Source organism: Drosophila kikkawai, chromosome 2L (assembly GCF_030179895.1).
Source record: "Drosophila kikkawai strain 14028-0561.14 chromosome 2L, DkikHiC1v2, whole genome shotgun sequence".
NCBI classification, from domain to species: domain Eukaryota; kingdom Metazoa; phylum Arthropoda; class Insecta; order Diptera; family Drosophilidae; genus Drosophila; species Drosophila kikkawai.
The window spans coordinates 31,969,331-31,991,101 of record NC_091728.1 but is presented as its reverse complement, the minus strand read 5'-3'; the positions used below and the strand labels follow the sequence as shown (position 1 = coordinate 31,991,101).

General features: G+C 42.7%; 2 protein-coding genes across 2 annotated transcripts in view; one reads left to right on the top strand and one right to left on the bottom strand.

Annotated features, from left to right (window-relative positions):
* LOC121503218 (inactive dipeptidyl peptidase 10) overlaps positions 1–21,771 on the bottom strand; it is a 450,148-nt gene that overhangs the window by 327,799 nt on the left and 100,578 nt on the right. The gene's annotated exons all lie outside the window — the stretch shown is intronic.
* LOC121503239 (uncharacterized) lies at positions 16,559–21,423 on the top strand. The gene is made up of 5 exons (XM_041777469.1): positions 16,559–17,381; positions 17,477–18,400; positions 18,474–19,778; positions 20,007–20,226; positions 20,406–21,423. Exons 1-5 carry the CDS (start codon positions 16,559–16,561, stop codon positions 21,421–21,423), a joined length of 4,290 nt encoding a protein of 1,429 aa, XP_041633403.1.

The following is a 21,771-nucleotide window of genomic DNA, read 5'->3' as shown; positions in this document are numbered from 1 at the left end:
ATACATGTGGTCCGCTCGTGTAGCATTTATGCTGACACTTGCACTCTTTGTGTATATATATAAGTGGGTAGTTCATATTTCGTCCACTTGAGGTTTATGACCGAGACCTTGAATAAACCATGCAACTAAGTGTTACAGTGTGTACCCGCTAAATACAGTGGGTACTCGATATATGTGCATACTACATCTCCCTCCTTTTGAAAAATAACGTTATATAGTGAAGTTATTTTATAATTATATATATATTTGTGTAAGCAGCCGATATATCGAGGAGTTAGCAGTACGGGTTTGAGAGAGAAGAGTTGGCAGTGTCGTCTAGAAGTTGCTGAAGAGGAGTACGTGTGCAGAAGTTGTCGGAGAAAAAGCAGATCAAGAGCCTTATAAGTTGGAGCAGAAGCAGAAACCCATAGCCGAAAGTAGTTTGAAAGCTGTAAAACAAAACGTTGTAATTGAATCGTCGCAGTTGTCATTTGTCAATTATCCTATATATAACCGCATATTATCAATAAACTATAATCATATATCTACATTTGGGGGCTCAACCTTGCTCAACCGTGTCGAAACGTGCGCTGATGAAAACTTAAATGTGTCGACGTTGTTACAAAAAATGCAAAGTTAAGCTGAATAGTATTTGGTCAAAAACGTGCAGTGGAATATGAAAAAAGGAAGTACTCCGAAAAAAGCCGCAAACACACCGAGAAAAGCCGCACCAAAACCAGCAGTGCAACAGAGACAGAAAATTGAAACGAAGCCTCTAGCCGTACAAAAGCCGTTAGAACCACCGAAACCAGCAGTGCAACAGAGACAACCATATAACACTCGATCTACAGTTGGCGAAAAGAACAAGTATATGGCGGAAGCAGAAACACAAAGGGAAGACGACAAATTGGCTTTGAATCAATTGAAAACCCCAACGATGGAACAACAAGTTTTTCAAAACAGTAAAAATCTGGAGGAAATAGTGAAGTTTTTAAGCTTGCAATGCCAAAATGCTCAGAAAGCACAAAGCACCAGTATAATTTCACCAGAAAGTTTTTCGAAGTTTGATGGACAAAATATTCCGGTAGAGCAGTGGTTTGTGAACTTTGAAAAAAATGCAGATGCCTACGTCTTGGATGAAAAGCAGCGTTATGTACAAGCTCGCAGTAAAATGACCAAAGCAGCAGCTTTGTTCTTGAACACAGTCTTCGTTGGAACATACAATGAGCTGAAAAGTGTGTTGATCGCTGAATTTAAACGTACATACGCTAGCGCTGATGTACATAAGAAGCTGGGTGAGAGAAAGAAACAAGAAGCTGAATCGTTCCACGAATATGTTCTGCAGATGAGGCAAATTGCAGCGCTCGTTGATGGCGTGGATGTAATGTCAGTTATTCGGTACATCGTCGACGGCTTGAACATTAAAAACGAGTACAAATACAGCATGTACAGTTGCAAGTCGTATGATGAGCTACAGAGCCAGTATGCAATATTCGAGCAGATGACACAACGCGAACCAGTGCATAAGCATACAGCCGGAGCAGGAAAAAAACTAGACTATGCTGGAAGAGCAGTGCATTGTTTCAATTGTGGGTCAACAGCACATCTCAGGAAGGATTGTCAATCTGCAACTAAATGTTTCAAGTGCGGTGAAACTGGTCACATGTCGAGAAATTGCCCAAAAGCTGTGCAAAGCGTAAAAGTGATACGTGCAAAGCGGAGTAGTACGCAAGTCGACGTCGAATTTGGCCAGCAGAGTCGTAATCGTCAAAAAGAAGGATGGATCCAACAGAGTCTGCGTTGATTTTCGTCAACTCAACGCCATGGTTTTAAAAGACTGCTTTCCCGTGCCGCTTATGGATGATGTCCTCGAGAAGCTGCAGGCAGCGAAGCTGTTTGTTGTAATGGATTTGGAAAACAGTTTTTTCCACGTTCCGGTAGAAGAGGAGAGTCGAAAATACACAGCTTTCATAACGAAGGAAGGCCTGTTTGAGTTCAATAAGACGCCCTTTGGATTCACAAACTCGCCAGCAACGTTCATACGTTTTATAAACGCCGTTTTCCAAGATCTGGTTTTCCAAGATGTTATGCAAATCTATATGGATGACATAATAATATACGGCATGACAGCAGACGAGTGCTTGAAGAAGCTGAAACTAGTCCTGGAGGTTGCTGCTCGTTTTTCATTAATCATAAAATGGAAAAAGTGTCGTTTCCTTGAAAGCAAGATCGATTTCCTTGGACATACAGTTGAAAACGGAAGGATTTGGCCAGGCTTCGAAAAAACTCGAGCAGTGAAGCAATTTGCTGTCCCGGCAAATGTTAAAGCAGTGCAGTCGTTCTTGGGTCTGACTGGATTCTTTCGCAAGTTCATAAAAGGATACGCACACATAGCAAGACCACTAACAAACCTGCTGAAAAAGGATGCCGAATTTAAGATGGACACCGAGGAGCTGAACGCATTTAATCAGCTGAAGGCTAGCCTTTGCCAAGAACCAGTTCTTCGCATCTATTCGCAGAATGCACACACGGAACTACATACAGACGCATCGAAAGATGGCTTTGGCGCGACGTTGCTGCAGCGGTTTGGGGAGAATCTTCACCCAATATTTTTCTGGAGCAAGAAGACCTCGGAAAGCGATTCCCAACGACACAGTTATATTCTGGAGGTCAAAGCAGCATATTTGGCGATGGAGAAGTTTAGCTACTACCTGCTGGGTGTTAACTTCGTATTGGTAACTGACTGCGCGGCGTTTACTCAAACAATCAAGAAGAAATATGTTCCTCGCGAGGTTGCTCAATGGATTTTGTCCTTACAGGATTATTCCTTTGCAGTGGAGCATCGTAGCGCTGATCGGATGAAACATGTTGACTGCTTAAGCCGATTTCCAAGTGTTCTGCTGGTGGGAACAGAAATATCAGCCCGTCTTAAGAAAGCACAACGGATGGACGAGTTCATTAATGCAGTCATATGTATCCTGGAGAAAGGACCATACCAAGAGTATAAACTGAAAGGCGATGTTTTGTACAAGCATATGGATGGACGTGATCTAATAGTTGTACCCAAGGCAATGGAACATGAAATTATAACTGGAGCTCATTCAGATGGACATTTTGCGTTAACAAAAACAATGCACAGCCTGCAGTAGCAATTTTTTATCCCACACATGGAGCGGAAGGTGTCCCAGGTTATCGCCACATGCATAAAGTGCATAATGACCAATAAGAAGACAGGTAAACAGGAAGGTTACCTGAACTGCATAGACAAAGGAGGTCAACCGTTACAGACGCTGCATCTAGATCATCTAGGCCCAATGGATTCTACGGCGAAACTGTACAAATACATTTTTGCAATAGTTGATGGATTTTCGAAGTTCGTGTGGTTCTTTGCTACAAAATCTACAGGGGCCGATGAAGTTATCAAGAAGCTGGAAGAATGGTCAAAAATATTTGGATTTCCTGCTCGCATCGTGACTGATAGAGGTGCAGCTTTCACTTCAGACGCTTTTGAGGAATTCGTCAAACAGAATGGCATTCAGCACGTATGGACAACAACTGGAGTGGCTAGAGGCAACGGCCAGATAGAGCAAGTCAATCGCGTAATCCTGTCCATTATTAGTAAACTTTCTGCAGATGATACAACAAAATGGTATAGGTTCGTTGCCGATGTACAAAAAGCAATCAACTCGCATATTCATTCTAACATAACTCTAGCTCTTTTATAAGCTAATTCTAATCTATACTTACTCTCCTTAGCATAGTCATCTATATTATATAGTGCTTCTACGCTATCTATGCTATTAAAATGTTTCGGTAAATTACTTGTTTTACCGAATACTAACTCATATGGACAATAAGTATGTGCCATAGAGGGTGTCGTGTTGATACAATAGATAAAATATTGAAGCCATACGTCCCAATCAGTTTTGTCAACCGATATGTAAGATCGTATATACTCAATAAAGGTTCTATGACTTCTTTCTATTGTTCCAACTGTCTGGTGGTAGTGTGCTGTAGATGTAATGTTTTCAATATTTAAATATTAGCACAAATCGTCGATAATTGAATTCTTATATTCTGTTCCCATGTCCGTAATGAACCTCTTCATTGGACCGTACTTCAGGATAAAAGATTCAACTATTTTTTTAGCGACAGTATTAGCATTAGCCGATAGTGTCCACTATCACTCTGTCGAAAGCATTTATTGGTGTATCTGTAATTGTTAAAGGGGTCTTTATATGTTTAGTTATTTTCGCTTTCTGGCATTTTTGACATTTTCTTACGTAGTCAGTTATATCTTTAGACATACTTTTCCAGTAATAGTATCTTTTTACTTTGGCCAAAGTTTTTGATATGCCAGTATGACCTACTTAGATTGGATCATCATGGAATGTAGACAAAATTGCTTCATTTTCTTTTAGATTTGTTATTTGGGTCACCGTGTTGAGTAGCGCTACTCTTAATGTTTTCAAGATTTTATTGCCCATTAATTTGAAATTATCTATTGATATTTGGTCAAAGATATTTTCCCACGGTGCCACTTTGAGTTGACTGATTTTATTTATACCGGCTTGCATTTCAAGCCTTTGGAAAAATTGACCTAAATCAATAACTCCATTAGTATATAAATCGCTAACATCATATCTAGCAGTAATTTTTTCTGCCATGTTTAAATAAATATAACGTATCTTTTATCTGCGAGGTCACTACTTTAGGTACTTCATCATTGTCTATGACGTCGTATACGTTGGGCTTAGAAGCTTTATTTAAAGATTGCTTAGGCAATTCTTGTTTTTGATTTTCCGCGCGGAATTTTTGTCTACTTTGATATCTTGTAGTGACTTTATTTATAGATCCAGTAATATTTTGTAGTTCTTTGATGGTTATTCTTGATAACGCATCAGCTACGAAGTTATCCTTGCCCTTCAGGTATTCTACCGTAAAATCGAATTCCTCTAATTCAAGCCTCATACGTGTTAGTTTCGAACTTGGATTTACCATTGAAAACAAATAAGTTAGTGGTCTATGGTCTGTTTTAACCGTGAAATGGTTACCATAAATATATGATCGAAAATTTGTTATAGCCTAATGAATAGCAGCTAGTTCTTGGTCAGTAGTACTCTTGTTACTTTATCCTTTAGTAAAGGATCTTGATGCGCATGCAATTGGAAGTTGGAGTCCATTATGACTTTGAGTTAAAACCGCTCCACACGTTTGCTTACTTGCATCAGTTATTATGCAGAATTCTTTAAAGAAATCTGGATATTGTAACAAGGTTTGGATTTATAAGTGCCGTTTTAAAGGGGTTTTCTCATTGGGCAACTTTTTTTTTCGATTTTTTTTTTTTGCATTTATTCATAGCTTGGGATAGTCTGTATATGTCCCCAAAAGGATTTTTAGAAATTCGAAATACTTTAGAAGATACAGCCTTTTGTGTGAATCAAGGTCTTCGCAAAATGAGCTTTTTTCAAACTTCAAACGCGTTTATCTCGAAACCACGTTTTTCGAACTGGCGGCCATGATATCTCCAGTTCAACTGAACCGATTTTCATGAAACAAAGTGGAGTCGACGCAGAATTGTCACCATTCTCGGGTGACGGAACAAATTTTTTTTTTTTAATTTTTTTGTATATTTTTTTTTACACTAAACTTTTTTGAATGGCCGAAAATGACATCTATTCTGATTATAACCCCGTTCTTATTTTTCGTTTCGGACGCTCTGGAGACCCTGAATCGTGGCCGCCAGGACGACACCTTTTTTTTCGACCACCAAGTTTGAAGTCTCATTACTCTTTGAACAACCCTCGTATCGAGGCAAGAACAACTTTTTTAGTTACTTTGAACATTTTTGAATACAATAAATAAAAAAAGTTTTCAAATATTCTTTGCGTTTTCAAGTAAGAATTTTTTTAAAAAGGGTCAAAAAAACGGCTTTTGAATGAGAAGACCCCCTTAAGATGATCGAAGGCATTCTGGCATTCAGATGTCCATTCGAATTTTACATCCTTTTTACATAACCTGGTTATGTGACGAGAATAATCGGCAAAATTTTTTATAAAGCGCCTATAGTAATTGCAAAATGCAACGAATCGTCTAGCGCTGTCCGCGTCATGCGAGACTGGATAGTTTTTTATTACTTATTATATTTTTTGTTCTTATTTTTTGTCATCAGGCAAGATTCCTTTATCAGTGCATTTATGTCCCAAAAATGTGACTTCATGCATGAAAAATGAACATTTTTCGGGATGTAACTTTAGGTTGTGTTTCCTACATGTCTCAAAAACATCAGTTAGGTTCTTAAGCATGTGTTTTTCGGAACATTCTATGACTATTAAGTCATCCATATAAAGAAATGCTTGAGACGGTTCTAATCCTGAGAAAGCAATAGTCATCATTCTCTGAAATGAATTTGGGGCTATTTTCAAGCCAAATGGTAATCGTGTAAAGCGATACGAGCCATTACTCGTTGAAAATGACGTTATATCCCTGGAACTTTTTTCAAGTTCAATTTGGTGAAAACCAGACATTAAGTCTAGGCATGAAAAATATTTTTCTCTACCTAGTTGATCTAGAATATCATCAATTCTAGGTAGTGGGAATTCATCTGACAATAATTTAACGATAGTCGATTACTAATCGCCATTTTTTCTTGTCAGAGTCCGGAAGAGACTTCTTCGGAACTAATAAAAGTGGGCTATTATATGCTGAGGCTGATGGTTCGACTATTTTGTCGTCTATCAATTTTTGTACGTGGGCTTGAATTTCTTGCACTTGGCTGTGAGGACTTCTATAGTTCTTTATATATACGGGATCATCATCCTTCAATCTAAGGTTTTGCTTGTAAAAGTTATTGGTTGTTATTGATTCGGTTTCTAGTCCGAATATGTCTGTATATCTGGTGCACAGATCTGTTAATTGAGTTGTAAATAAAGGCGGAAAGTTTTTGGTTAATTTTTTCATAACGAATTCATCTCTTCCTTCGTTATTTCCTTTTATTATATGGTAATTTGTTACGGAACTGCTTCTTGCCAGGGCAATGCCGGGCTAGCTCAGAGTGGCCCAGGGCGGGTTCGACCCGATGCCCGCAGTCCGCACAATCGAATACCGACAAAATATCGGACGTCTCGACCAACACCTATCGCTGACATACTCACATCACTACACGAAAAAGGTAAACAAAGGTTTGGACGACAAATTGGACGAATTGGTGGCTTAGATGTAGACGCCACGACGCACCCTCCCATCCAGTGATGCCTCCTGGTCATCTCGGGGCATCACCCATTCTCCGGCGGACCGGAGTCTATTCCAGGCGTTGCAACTTAGTGTTACAGTGTGTACCCGCTAAGTATAGTGGGTACTCAATATATGTGCATACTACACTAGTTACATGGCAGAGTACGTGCGTCACAAATCCCCAACGTGGTCGCGACCCTAGCCAGGGATGCGCTCGCGCCAAGGCTGTCGCCAAAGGATTAAAAGAAGTGGCCAAGGAGAAATGGCCAACCATACACCGGCCAACAAATTACGCTAAGCACCCCTTTCCTACCTCGGGTCCCTACTGGAGCTCCAAAAGAAACCACAAGGGTGGGTCACTCTAAACTTCCTTCTTCTTTGTAATCCTAAGAAATTTCCATTCGCAGCACTTGTGTTGCACAAATCCCGGACACAGGGCACGAATACACGGAGAAGGAGAGGAACGACGACAGGTGGGTTACCGAATACGACAAAACTATTAACTTAGAACAAATAACTTAAATATTATAATTTTATTTCCTGGTATATTTCCGGCGGCTGCGAATACGGGACAGCATGGGCAGACGAAGCCCAGGATTGGTGACTAAAGGAATTCGGCCAGGCCTAGCAGCAAAAATGTAGGCCCTACAAGCGGCATGAACATTAGCCGACCACCTAGGTTAGGGCCGGCCGATTTTGGATTGGAACGGACTCACCGCTGTCCTCCAGTTTCCGTCGGTTTTGCCGGTTGCTCCCGGTTTCGCCTGCTGGTGGGTCGTGCTGGCGGCCGTTGGCGCACAAGAGTGCTGAGACCGGATGTCGTGCAGGCGTTTCGGGAAATGAGGGGCTCGCCCAGACAAAAATCCACCGAACGCTCAAAGACGGCAAATGCACCAACATCAGGAGAACAACAAAAAAAAAAGACCCGTGGCCCGTGTTATTCGTCACGGCCACACTGTAAGAAAAACCATATTTATATGCACTATGGCTATTTTCCTTGGCGCCACTTCACTCACGTTTTTCTTTTTTAAATCTTAAATTCCACTTTCCTCTAATCACTCGATGCTAACGCGCCGGCTGACGTCCCGCTAATCTCTCCCTCTTCCAGTCTCCTGCCTCCCTATATAGGCTCCGTTGTCCGAGTTCCAATTTTCGGCTTACCGTAATCTTGGGGCGCTCAATGCAACGGCCTAGTGAAAAGGGTAAAAACCCTTTCTCTTAATTTTGTTTTTTTTCCCGGTTCGCTCACCAGTCCCTGCCTCCCCCTGTTCCTACCGACCCTACCTCTATCGATATATCGATAGCCCTCCAGCCCATTCCGACTTAAAATGCAACAAATTATTTAAAGTTTCATACTTGATGTTATTTAGATTTACGATTTTATTGGCATTTGTTGTATTTATTATACGAACATAAGTATTTTGGTGATCGGCCATCGTGTTTGCGATATAAATTCCTTCATCAATTTCTTGATTTAATATCAGAATCTGATTTTTTGCTGTTGGAATTTGTATTTCACGTACAACTTCGGAACGAGCGGGAAGTACTGTGGCATTATTTTCACAAGAGTGAATTATTTGCAATTCAATTGGATAATAAGTTGTTTGGACGAAGAATTAGTGAGTCGCCTCTTTGAGTGAAATCTAGTTGGCAATTATATTGTTTTATGAAATCTATGCCTAGTATGCCATCACTAGGTATTGGGAAATTTTGATCGACTAAATAGAAGTCGTGCGAAATAATATATTTACCTGTAGTGAGTTCTATACAGGCCAAGCCTGTTGAAGAAATTGTACCTTCGCCAATTCCCGATATTTCGGTGTGAATTTTATCATTTACATTCTCAAATTTATCTATATTTTCTTTTATAGATATATCTGCACCAGTATCAAGCAACAGTGTATAATATTTACCTGTTCTTTCATTGTTAATTTTTACAAAAATGCTTAGATTAAGGTTGACGGTTTTTATAGTGCTATTTTTTTGGATCTAAATAGCTGAAGGGTTCTGCTGGTTTTGCGAGATACCTTGGGCTACTCGGACATTGCTTTGATTGTTGGTGTTTGACCCGCGGTTGTTTCCACCACGGTTATTTCCTCTATAACAATTATTGTTGTGATTATTATTGTTTCAGTTGTAACCGTTATTCTGGTTATAGCTATTGTTTCGGTAATTACCTCGGCTTTACCCCTACCGCGATAACTATTTCTGTAGTTGTTACCGCGATAGTTGTTACCTCTGTGGGCGTACAATATTGAATTGGCATTACCCGTCATTTCAGTACTACATTGTATGTACTTAGTGACGGCTTCATTCATGTTTGTGAAGTTGCCTGCCTCCAATATTGTTTTAAGTCTGCCATGCTCACAATTTTTAACCATTGTGGTGATGGCTTCCTTTGTGCTGAATTTGTCAGCGTGTTCGGTTGCAAGGCCTTCATCAATATACGAAGCTTCAAGGAGCTTTAGTAAATTATCTATGTCCGTTGTGAATTTCTCGGCTGTTTTGTCTGTCTGGACTGTTTTAGCCTTTTTTGCCTTTATTACGTCGGATGTTTCACAGACTATAGTGTCTTGCAATTTCTTTATTATTGCATTTATGGTTGTTTCACTCTGCACCCTGTATAGTGTTGATCCTACAATTTTGGATTTAATCACTTCTACAGCTATGTGTTAGAATGTTCCCTTCGTTAGGTTGACTAACTTCAAAGCTGTTATGAATCGTTGCAGATGAAGCTTTTGGCCGTTGAACTCCGGTATGGCGCTCGAAATTTCTTTTATGTATGCCCTTTGGGCAATGGTTTCGTCAGCCATTGTGGTAGGTTTTGCTTCTACAATGCTGTCGTTCTCTATTTCGGTATCTGCAGAGTCGGGGTCATTTATCTCATCCGGCTCAAGAGCTGGCGAATCTGATGGTTCTGGCTAGTCTTCAGTTTCTACTGCCAACGGTGTCTTTAATAAGGTTGACACTGAAATGGCCAAATTATATCTTTGTTTTATGTATATTAAGTTCTCTCGTAATTTTAGCAAGAACTTAGATACTCGAGACCAATTGGCTTCTAGCCGGTCTCTCTGGTCATATATTAATATACGCGCTGCGTTAAAGCGGTCTACTAATATTTCGGCATGCTTATTCACAGTATTTTGCTGTGCTAGCCGGGTCCTTGGTAATGACTTGTATGATCTGTCAAAATCAGTTTTTATGTTGTTCAATTCCGTATAAAGTTCACCCAATCCCATTATTTAATGGCATTTTGTTGAGAACATTGCTGGGATTTTATTCTCGAACCTACATAAATGGAATTGCTGTCTCTACGAACTTGTTTTAAACAATAAAATCGCTAACTGATCTAAATAGAAATATATGATGATCTGAAGTCACTGCCGACAATGCAATGCCAGTTGGGTTTGAATTTTGCATCGAACTCGTTTTTAATATATTTGGCAATCTGCGATTCAATTTCGTATGTACCAATGGCTTGTTTTGCGCATTCAATGGCGCTTTCCTGCATTTCCTGACTCATGTCAGTACTCCTAATGTCAGTGTTGCTACTAGTCATTTTGCTGATTGTTTCCTATTAAATGTTTTTTTAAGTTGTGTTTGTTTTTGTATTTATTTATTTCATTTTCATTATATTTCAAGGATATAAGATAAGTAATTTTTATTATAGTTCTTAATACATTTCTGTAAAGATATACATAATAATATTTCAAATTTTTATTTTCAATTATTGTTTGTGCTTTTTATATTTTGTCCAGGTCATTAGCCTGGCTCTTGTTTATGGCCCTTTTTGAAATGCATTAATTATGCAAAACATAGGCCTTGTACAAAATGAAAGCACTCGTTATGAAAACAATAACTGCTAATAAAATATTTGTTAAATTGGAATCAATGGTTTGAGATTCGATTTTATTAATTACGTTTGCAGTGGAGTCCGCTGACTTTGTGTCTATTAATGCCATAATGACTGTGTTTTGTTTAACCTTGTTTTTAAAATTTGTATAATCTTCTTCTAATTTTATGCCATTAACATATGGCGTGGCTTTTGGCTTTGAACTTATTTGCCAATGGCTCATAGAAAATATTAGAGAATATGTAAATTTCAATTTTTTTTTTTTTGTTTTGCCAATGTTTTATTTTTTTTTTTAATTTACATTTTTTTCCTGCCTATTGGTTGTATGGCTGTCAGGCCACACGCTAATTGGGCAACTCCAATGTCGCTCAATTTTACAATTGTTTTTTTTATATATATAAAAAAATATGCATCGTAGTGCAATTTAAAAAAAATATGCAACGCAGTGCAAAAACATTAAAAAAATATACAGGCTTCCAAAGGCTCCAGTGATGTCCTCTGCGTCAGCTGGTCGTCGCCGGCCTGGCTTTGCTGACGCTCCCTCAAAGGTGTAAGGGGCGGCCTGCCCCTCACACTTGTAGATTCAGCTGCTGTTGTCCTGGGCCTATGGGCTCAGGCGGTGCCGGTGCTGGTCATCGGACAGGCATGTGGACATGTGGTCCGCTCGTGTAGCACTTATGCTGACACTTGCACTCTTTGTGTGCGGGCCAATATATACATAAGTGGGTAGTTCATATTTCGTCCACTTGAGGTTTATGACCGGGACCTTGAATAAACATTGCAACTAAGTGTTACAGTGTGTACCCGCTAAGTACAGTGGGTACTCGATATACGTACATACTTCAAGAACCTGATGTTGAGGACGAAATTAATGCTGTTAAGACTTCAGCGGAAATTAAGTGCTGGAACTGTGACAAGACAGACCACAGGTACCATGATTGCCTTAAACCCCGCCATATTTTCTGTTATGGTTGCGGTACACCGGAGATGTATAAACCGAACTGCGCAAATTGTAAATCGGCCTTAAAAACGTCAAACAGGACATTCGTTGTGTAACGAAAACGAATGTTTGCCATTAGCCTTAAAACGCGACTCGCTGATGGCTAAAAACAAATCGTGACAGGCACGAATTCGAATTCTTAATAGTTACTTCCATAAAGCAAAGCGTAATATGCGGGAGAGATTTCTGGTATACGTTTGGAATTTCTATTAGGCAATCAGCTGTGATCAGCAAAATCAACTTTGATTAAAAATTCAACACTAAAGTATGTTGCGAAATGAAATCTTTTCATGCTTTGGTGTACCCGAAACAGTCGTGATGATAACGGAACTCTATTTAAAACCCGTGATTTCTCGGACTGTCTTTAGAAATATGACGATCGTCATAATTGGCCAGTTAATTTATCTCTTTGAGGACTTAAATGGCAAAGAACTTGGAAAATTCCGTGCGAAGGACATATGGTAACACTATTAACTCCTTTTTCAGTTTTATTGTTAGTCACAGGGACTAAAAAGTAAATCTGTGGTTGTGGAAGTCAAGCCGATTGGCAACGCTGAAATATAACTTTCTGGTTACTTGTGTAGCAGGCCAGTTGATGTTATTATGATCTGGTCTCACGATTGTTGGGCTACGCTCTCTGAGAGAGCAGGTTACTCTCTCTCTCAGAGAGCGTAGCCCAACAATCGTGTGACCAGATCATAATAACATCAACTGGCCTGCTACACTTGATTGGCAACGAACCAGATTAGCAAACTATCGGTCCTGCTAAAAAGAAGTTTCGATACTCCTTTTCATAAAATGCCTAAAAAAATCCCCTAAAACGGATTATCGTAGCTGTGGTCACTCTTGATCGGAGCATTTCCGTTCTCTTCTCTGGATGGCGTGATCGAGTGCAGTTCAACTTCTCTGTAAAGCAAAAATTTAATCCGCGTGCATCGAGACAAAAAGTCACATTTTTCTCAAAGTGAATACTACCATTGCCTAGCTCAACTTATGCTTTGATTACTGAGGGTAAGCTTTAGAGTGCACTCTGACGCTAGTGCCTAATAAAGTGATTCCCGAAAATAGTGCTTGCGGCCCGTACCACATTCCAAGAATTAAGGATTTACCTGGAACTCTTATTGTCAGCGCAGCCCTAGGCTGATCGCATTGTTCTGCCATTGATTTTGACCACGTGTAGTGGAACCTCACTGACGCCATCGATCGCAGTCAGATTCACTTCTGCGTGCAAACGGAGCGTTCGCCGCTCACAGCGGGAAACTGTGCTTTCCCCCTCTTTGCTGCTAGAAAAGCGCAGATCGAAGCACCCCGAGTTGGTGTCGCACTTTTTCTTCTTCTTCGCTAGAAGCAAGGAGCTCATCGTACGCCCGACTCTTCTTCTTTTGCCGCACACACCGAGTGGTGTGCCGCCCTTGCCACACCCACATCGAGTTGGTGTGCCCCCGTTGCCGCACACACAGGCTTTGTGTGTCTTCTTCTTCGTGCACGAGGCACCATTTTGCATTCGACTTGTCTGTACCGACACGACCGAACAAGAATTTGCTTGTTCAAGACGCCGCTTTCGCAGCCGCGCTGAAGCAGCCGCGACACGATTGAACGTGTTCATTCTTGAGTATCAGTAGCTTAGTGTTGAATTTATGTAAACTTGCTTAAGAATATTTACTTATAATTCTTTCGATTCCGATTTAGCATATTTTGTGGGAAATCTGACAAATATATATATGTGATTTTCCTTCCTTTACATTAAGATCTTCAGCTACTCATCATAGTCATCAGGCCTACTGACATCGATGGATATTGCGTAAGTACGGCATAGCCGTGAAATAACCATAACTGTCTGAACGAGCATATATAATCGCCAGATTCCACACTAAATCGTAATATAACCTCAAGTTATTAACTTTTAACGTAAATATTGCTACTTGATTTTGATTTAAAACAGGTTATATATTTGAATATCGAATTATTGCTAATAATTTAATGTTAAGTAAACAAGAAGCAAAAGAAAACATAATGTAAATTCTAAAAGCAAATCCTTGACTTAAACATCTCTTCTATTTTTCCTTTAATTACTAATTAATAAGTGGTAAATAAAGTAAATATCGTAAACTCTTAGTTTAACGTTAGGTTAAACAAAATGTATCGTAATAATATTGTTATCGTTAATTATATGCAGTCGAAGATGAATTAATCTGACGTCTTTTAGGGCACTTTCGGGTATGTAAAGCAGCGGTTGTAAAAGGGTGGAGTTCGATGGAATTTCACAGGTTGGGTGGGTATAGCCTGAGGCCTACAACATCTGGTCCTCATCTTCGATAGGTGCTCTATTCTGTCCGATTCCCTAACCGAAGGGTTTTCCTATTTGCCGCTATCGTCTCTGTCTACTATTTTAGTTCTGTGACAATCTTGTTCATATAAACACAAACCTGTAACGTCCTGTCGTCCACGGGTAGTCAGCGGGACGTCCAGGGTCTGTGCAGATATATTTATTTGGTTCAGGCGTGGTTGCTGTAAGAGATTCCGACCCCGTCCCAGAGTAGAACGCTAGAGGATTATGCCGTAAATGTATCTTAATGTTTATTTACTTAAAAGGTACAATTTTTAATAATTTCATGCCGGATCTCGATTCTGGGGTACGCCGTAGTTCCGATCCGTCCTCCTCGTCCCGAGTGCGGCTGTCCGATAGGGGGATGCCGATAGTCCCGCCAGGGTATGGGCCTTGAAAGCCACCCAATAGCGAATGCGTTCGGACTCGAAAGTCCTCCACGAGAGAATGCGTTCGGACTCGAAAGTCAACCGAACCCAGTAGTTGTCGGACTCGACTCGACAGTCAGCTCAGCGCCGTTGGTTGGACTCGAAAGTCAGCTCGGAGAAGTTCGGACTCGAAAGTCTGCAGATTCGGACTTGAAAATCAGCTCGAAGACGTTTGGACTCGAAAGTCTGCAGATTCGGACTCGAAAGTCAGCTCGAAGACGTTTGGACTCGAAAGTCTGCAGATTCGGACTCGAAAGTCAGCAGAGAGAATTGGACTCGAAAGTCGGCAGTGTTTCGGACTCGCAAGTCAGCAGAGAGAATCGGACTCGAAAGTCGGCAGTATTATGGACTCGCAAGTCAGCAGAGAGAATCGGACTCAAAAGTCGGCAGTGTTTTGGACTCGAAAAGTCAGCAGAGATCCTAACTACGATTTATAAATAGGAACCTGAGTTCCCAAAAAGTGACTTTGCTGCTAACTACTGGGGAGGTTAACTCGACCCAATCGCAGTCGGCTGCTAAGTGATTACTCCAGGGCCGTGGTCCGCTTTATATAGGCCCTGGCGAGGCTTCAGTGTGGCCAGAGTCCTGTGCGGGATTGGCCCGAATAGTGTGGCCAGTCGTTCGGTCTAGTGTGACCCTCCGCTCGCGATCAGTGGCGCGCGCGCGCATTCAATTCAAATTATCTCCATAATGTTGCCAATCCATTTCTTATGTCCCTAAGTGTTTCTATTTTATTCTATCGCATATATATTGTGCGCCTACAGGCGTCACAAACCTACGCCCATGTTCCCTGAGCAAGCCGCTCAAAAGTAGACAGAGTGTGTTAAGGTTGACAACGCTCAGTGAGTGTGTTCGTTACAACCAAAAGCTTTAAAAACAATCAAAAAACAAATCAAATTAAAAATGTACGCCAACAACATCAGCAACAACATTATCAACAACATGAATGCAATTTATTGCAACTCCTGCAGGCGGTACCTACCCCTATCCACTCAATGGCACAACCATGTGCGGACGGAGCAACACAAATATTTTGCTACCCGACCCCTGGGTGGTAGTATAAAGAAAATCATCAATGGATACAAGGGACGCATCCTTCAGTATATGTTTTTAAATGAGGAAGCAGCTCTTAGGATTCCTGTTGAATGAATCGAAAGAGTGCTATCGTTCCACACAGCTTCAAAAATAAATTTGGAACTGTTTGCGGAGTACATGTTAATTAAAGAACATGAAACGCAAGTGGAAATGAAATCGTTCCAGAGTGTTTGGGAACGAGACACCCTGTATTGGGTTTCGCTCTCTTTGTTTTTGATCGCCGCTGCCGGCGGCCTTATCAGCGGTCGCTAAGCGAGCAGCGCATCGCTGCACATGCGCGCGAGCTTCTGCCCAGTAATTTTCCATTCATTTTTAACTCCTAACTGTAACTTGTTTACGTCTTCGACTAGCATAATCGAATGACGTGCATAGCCAAAGCTTAGTCAGTCACATTTTTGCTCTCAATGCAATCAAACGCAGCGCGGTCGACAATATTAAATGTAATTGTTCGGAAATAAATAAAATCATATTAAACAGTATACACTAGGGCGGATTCATTTATAAACATTCCAAAAACTGGTCCTTCGAGCCGGATGCGCCAATACTGTTTATTTTCGGTCAATTAATTTAATTATTGAGGTTTTTGTCAACGGTGAAATATAGATTTCAAAATCGTATAGAGTCGTTATCTTTTCGCGATCGCCATGCGGAGTGTGATTCAACAACGGGGCTTTTGTAAAAGCCAAATCACACGGGCGCATAATAATGCCCTAAAATTTGTGGATGACATTCAATCAGTGGACACAATTGTGGTGCGCCTGTCCCAAATCCAAGACAATTATTTGCGGTTTGTGCGACATTCGGAAGAGCTGTACGCCTTCCAATCGGAGTCGGATTGGGAGAATCCGGACGACGATTTTGATGCCTATGAGGAGAAACATTACGCTGCACACGCAATTCTAAGCAACACTCTGGAGGAGTTACGGCGTGATCAAACGTCTAACAATATTTTGGCCACTGTTCAGGCAGAAGATGCGCCCCAGAGGAGCCATGTGGATTTCCAGTTTGAGCGAATCAAACTCCCAACCTTTTCCGGGAATTATGAGGACTGGAAAAATTTGTCGGATATGTTTACGGACTCGATTGCTTCCAATTCGAGCCTGACAGATTTTCAACGATTTCGTTATCTCAAATCGTACCTATCCGGAGACGCGCTCAATTTAGTCAAACATATTCCTGTGACTAATGAGAACGATCGGGAGGCATGGGATCGGCTTGAGCAGCGAAATAACAAACAATCGCTAATTATTCGATCATTCCTCAACAGTTTCATGACCCTTCCCAGTGCTACGTCTTCTAATCTCAGCACAGTGCGGAAACTGGCCGATGGCGCAGATGAAGTTATTCGTGGTTTGCGAGCCCTTGACTGCGAAGAGAGGTATCCTTGGCTAATCTTCATCCTATTGTCTAAATTGGATACCGATACCTGCCAAGCTTGGGCGCAGTGCGCAGACTCCGAGGGAAAAGGTGTGACCATCAACCAATTCCTTAAATTTCTAACCTTCGCTGCGATACTTTGGAGGCTTTTCACTTAGTGCGACCAACCCAAGCTCGACGCGCAGCCACAACGCACCACGCAGATACGCATCCTAGACGAGAAGAACCCAAATGCACATCGTGCCAGCAAAATCATCAACTGTTCAAGTGTCCTCAGTTCAACGGACTCGACATCGCAGCTCGCCGGGAGTTTCTCAAGACGAAAAAGCTATGTTTCAATTGCCTCAGCCCAAGTCACATGGCGGGTAACTGTACATCGAGACATACTTGTCGGATTTGTCGCCGCAAGCATCACACCCTGGTACACCCTGGCTCGGCGCAGCCAACTCAAAACGGTAACTACTTGGAAAGAGCCCGTACGGACAGCCGCGATCGTCCATCAACCTCACAAGCGGCATCTACAATCGGCCAGAATCAACCGCCTGGTCAAGAGATTCATCAATCAGGGAGTTTACCTCCCGCGGAAAATAACTTCACGCATCATACGCTGGAGAATATTTCAGCTGCAGGTTCGCAGACTCTGTTGCCAACCATCCTTGCAGACGTCGTCGACGCCTGGGGAAATACTACAACCTGCAGGCTGCTCTTGGACACTGGGTCCACAATCACCTTGGCGTCGGAATCATTTGTCCAGCGAATAGGCGTACGTCGAACGCACGCCCGGATTTCTGTACTCGGTCTCGCAGCCAACAGCGCTGGCGTTACCCGAGGATGCGCACATATCAAGCTGCGCTCTCGTCATTCGGACCAAACTGTCGAACTGGTCCCGTTTATTCTCAATTCGCTGACATCATCACTTCCGGCCCAGGCTATTGACACCTCATCTTCTACGTGGAAGCAAATCTGCGAGCTTCCTTTGGCAGATCCCTCATTCTGCACGCCAGGATCCATCGATGTCATCGTTGGATCAGATCAACTCTGGTCCCTGTATACTGGAGAACAAAAATGCTTTGCTAACGACGCTCCTATCGCTCTGAATACTGTTTTTGGTTGGATTATTGCAGGCTCTTACAATGCATGCGATGATCACCTGACTAGCCGTTACTCATCACGCGGACCTAGACAAGATGGTGCGTTCTTTCATGGAGATGGATAATATAGAGCCTAGCCAGGCTCTTTTGGACGCCAACGATCCCACAGAGCGTCATTTTGCTGCCACCCACACGCGCTTGGAGAACGGGGTTTACGTCGTCGAGTACCCCTTCAAGGAGCATGCGCCGCCTGTTGATTCAACTTTACCGCAGGCCATCAATAGCTTTCTCTCGCTGGAACGCAAATTTCGTCGATCTCCAGACTTGAAGCAGCAATACGAAGCATTTCTGGACGACTACTTGCGACGCGGTCATATGGAACAGCTGACATCGGCTCAAATGGATGAGTCCCCAGACACCTGCTTCTATCTGCCGCACCACGCTGTCATCAAACTGGACAGTTTGACTACGAAATGTCGCGTAGTTTTCGATGGATCGGGAAAGGACAGCTCTGGAATGTCTCTCAATGATCGACTTCAAATTGGCCCGCCCATTCAACGCGATCTTCTCGGCGTTTGTTTACGTTTCCGGCAGCACCCATATGTTTTCTGCGCGGATATCGAGAAGATGTTCCGAGGAATTCAAGTCTTCAAGCCGCACACCAATTATCAGCGCATTGTTTGTCGCAAGAACGGGAATGAACCACTGCTTCATTTTCGCCAGTTGACGGTCACCTACGGATTGGCGCCGTCCCCATTTCTGGCTGTTCGAGTTCTCAAGCAACTAGCTGAGGATCACCGCCACGAGTTCCCCGCTGCTGCCCACGCACTTCTACACGACGCTTATGTAGATGATATCCCAACAGGGTGCAACTCATTCGACGAGCTCATGATTCTCAAAAATGAGCTGATTCAACTGTTGCATAAGGCGCAATTAAAACTACGGAAATGGAGTTCCAACAGTTGGCGTCTTCTAAAGTCATTGCCAGAAGAGGACCGATGCTATGAGCCTATCCAGCTCCTCAACAAATCAGCTGCGGATTCACCAATCAAAATTCTTGGCATCCAATGGAATCCCGGAAAGGACGTCATGTACCTCAATATCAAGGAGTGCGATCCGACCATTTCTCCGACGAAAAGAGAACTCTTGTCGCAGCTATCGAGAATCTATGACCCGCTTGGATTGGTCACAGTTCTACTCAAGCTCATCTTCCAAGAAAGCTGTACAAGTGTTCTGCAATGGGATGACCCGATTCCTGAAACTCTACGCTCGCGCTGGAAGGCCTTGGTGGAGGATTTGCCGACACTTACGCAGTGTCAAGTACCACGATACATTGCGTCACCATTCCAAGACGTTCAACTACACGGATTCGCCGACGCATCCGCGCACGCCTATGGTGCGGTTGTATACGCTCGAGTAGCATATGGAGGCAGTTTTCAAATAACCCTAGTTGCTGCCTAAACCCGTGTAGCCCCGATCAAGCCTGTTTCGATCCCACGTTTGGAACTGAATGCTGCTTTACTTCTTTCTCGATTGCTCTCGATTGTCAAAGCCTCACTAACGATTCCTATTTTCAGCACGAGCTGCTGGACAGATTCAGAAATTGTGCTACACTGGCTTTCAGCTCCCCCACGAAAGTGGAACACATACGTCTGCAACCGAACGGCTGAGATCCTGAACGACTTTCCTCGCAGCTGCTGGAATCATCTCCGCACAGAGGACAACCCTGCCGACTGTGCTTCTCGAGGACTTCATCCGTCCAAGCTTCTGGAGCATCGACTGTGGTGGAAGGGTCCATCATGGCTGGCCACACCGCCCTCTGATTGGCCACCGTCTACAAGCAAGTTCAGCGTATCTTCAAATCTCGATGTCAACACCGAAGAGCGATCTGTCAAGCCCATAACTCTACATAACTTTCCTGATGAAAGTATCTACTTATCCACAAATTATCAACCTGGACGCGTCTGCTAAGGGTATCTAGCTACTGTTATCGCTTTATTCACTCTCTTCGATCTCGTCATAGGAATCCGGCACCATTCCTTACATCCGAAGAGTTGCAGGCCGCACGATGCCGACTCATCCGACACGTGCAACAAAATGTCTTTGCCAGAGAATATGCGCAGCTAGAGAATCGACGCCCGCTTAATGCTAAATCGCATTTAATTCGGTTCTCCCCATTTCTGGACGATCATGGAATTATGCGAGACGGTGGAAGAATCGACAAATCTACAATCAACTTCAACGCCAAGCATCCAATCCTAATACCAAAGGATTCACCACTAGCTGGACTCCTGGTTCGACATTTTCACGTTTCACATCTACACACTGGAGTTGATGCTACGTTCACCAATCTTCGTCAGCAGTACTGGATTCTGGGTGCACGCAATCTGGTCAGAAAGGCAGTTTTCCAATGCAAACGCTGCTTTCTTCAACGCAAAGGCACCAGTAACCAGATCATGGGAGAGCTGCCAATCCCTCGAGTTCAGGCTAGTCGCTGTTTCCAACATACAGGGCTGGATTACGCTGGACCGATCACCATAAAGGAATCAACAGGACGAACTCCACGGATCGGAAAGGCATGGTTCTCTATCTTTGTCTGCCTAACTACAAAGGCAATCCATATCGAGGTCGTCAGTGATCTGACTGCAAAGGCCTTCATCGCCGCCTTTCAACGATTTATTGCCCGACGAACAAAGCCCACCGATCTGTACTCGGACAACGTAACCACATTTCATGGCGGAAAGCAAACTTTGGACGACATGCGACGGCTAGTCATCGAACAATCTAAAGATGAGGAATTGGCTGGATTCTTCGCCAACGAAGGCATTTCTTGGCACTTCATACCCCCATCTGCCCCTCATTTTGGCGGAATGTGGGAAGCCGGCGTTCGTTCCATAAAACTTCATATGCGACGGATACTTGGATCCAAGGCTCTTACGTTTGAGGAACTAGCGACTGTTTTGACCCAAATTGAAGCCATCCTCAACTCTCGCCCACTGTGCCCAAATGGGGATAATTCGTTGGACCCGCTCATTTCCTGACTGGAGCTCCTTATACTGCCCTCTCTGAACCCTGCCGTCTGGATATGCAAATCAATCGACTGGAGAGGTGGAATCAGCTGCAAGCTGTGGTCCAAGGTTTCTGGAAACGGTCGCATATGGAATACCTGACATCGCTTCACGAACGCACAAAATGGCATCTAGAAACTGAGAATCTGAAGATCGACACACTGGTTGTACTCAAGGAGCCTAATCTACCTCCCTCTAAATGGATTCTTGGACGCATCAGCGAGGTGCACGCAGGATCAGATGACAAAGTACGGGTCGTAACAGTGAAGACGGCCCATGGATCCTACAAACGCCCAATTACAAAATTGCTGTCTTGCCTCT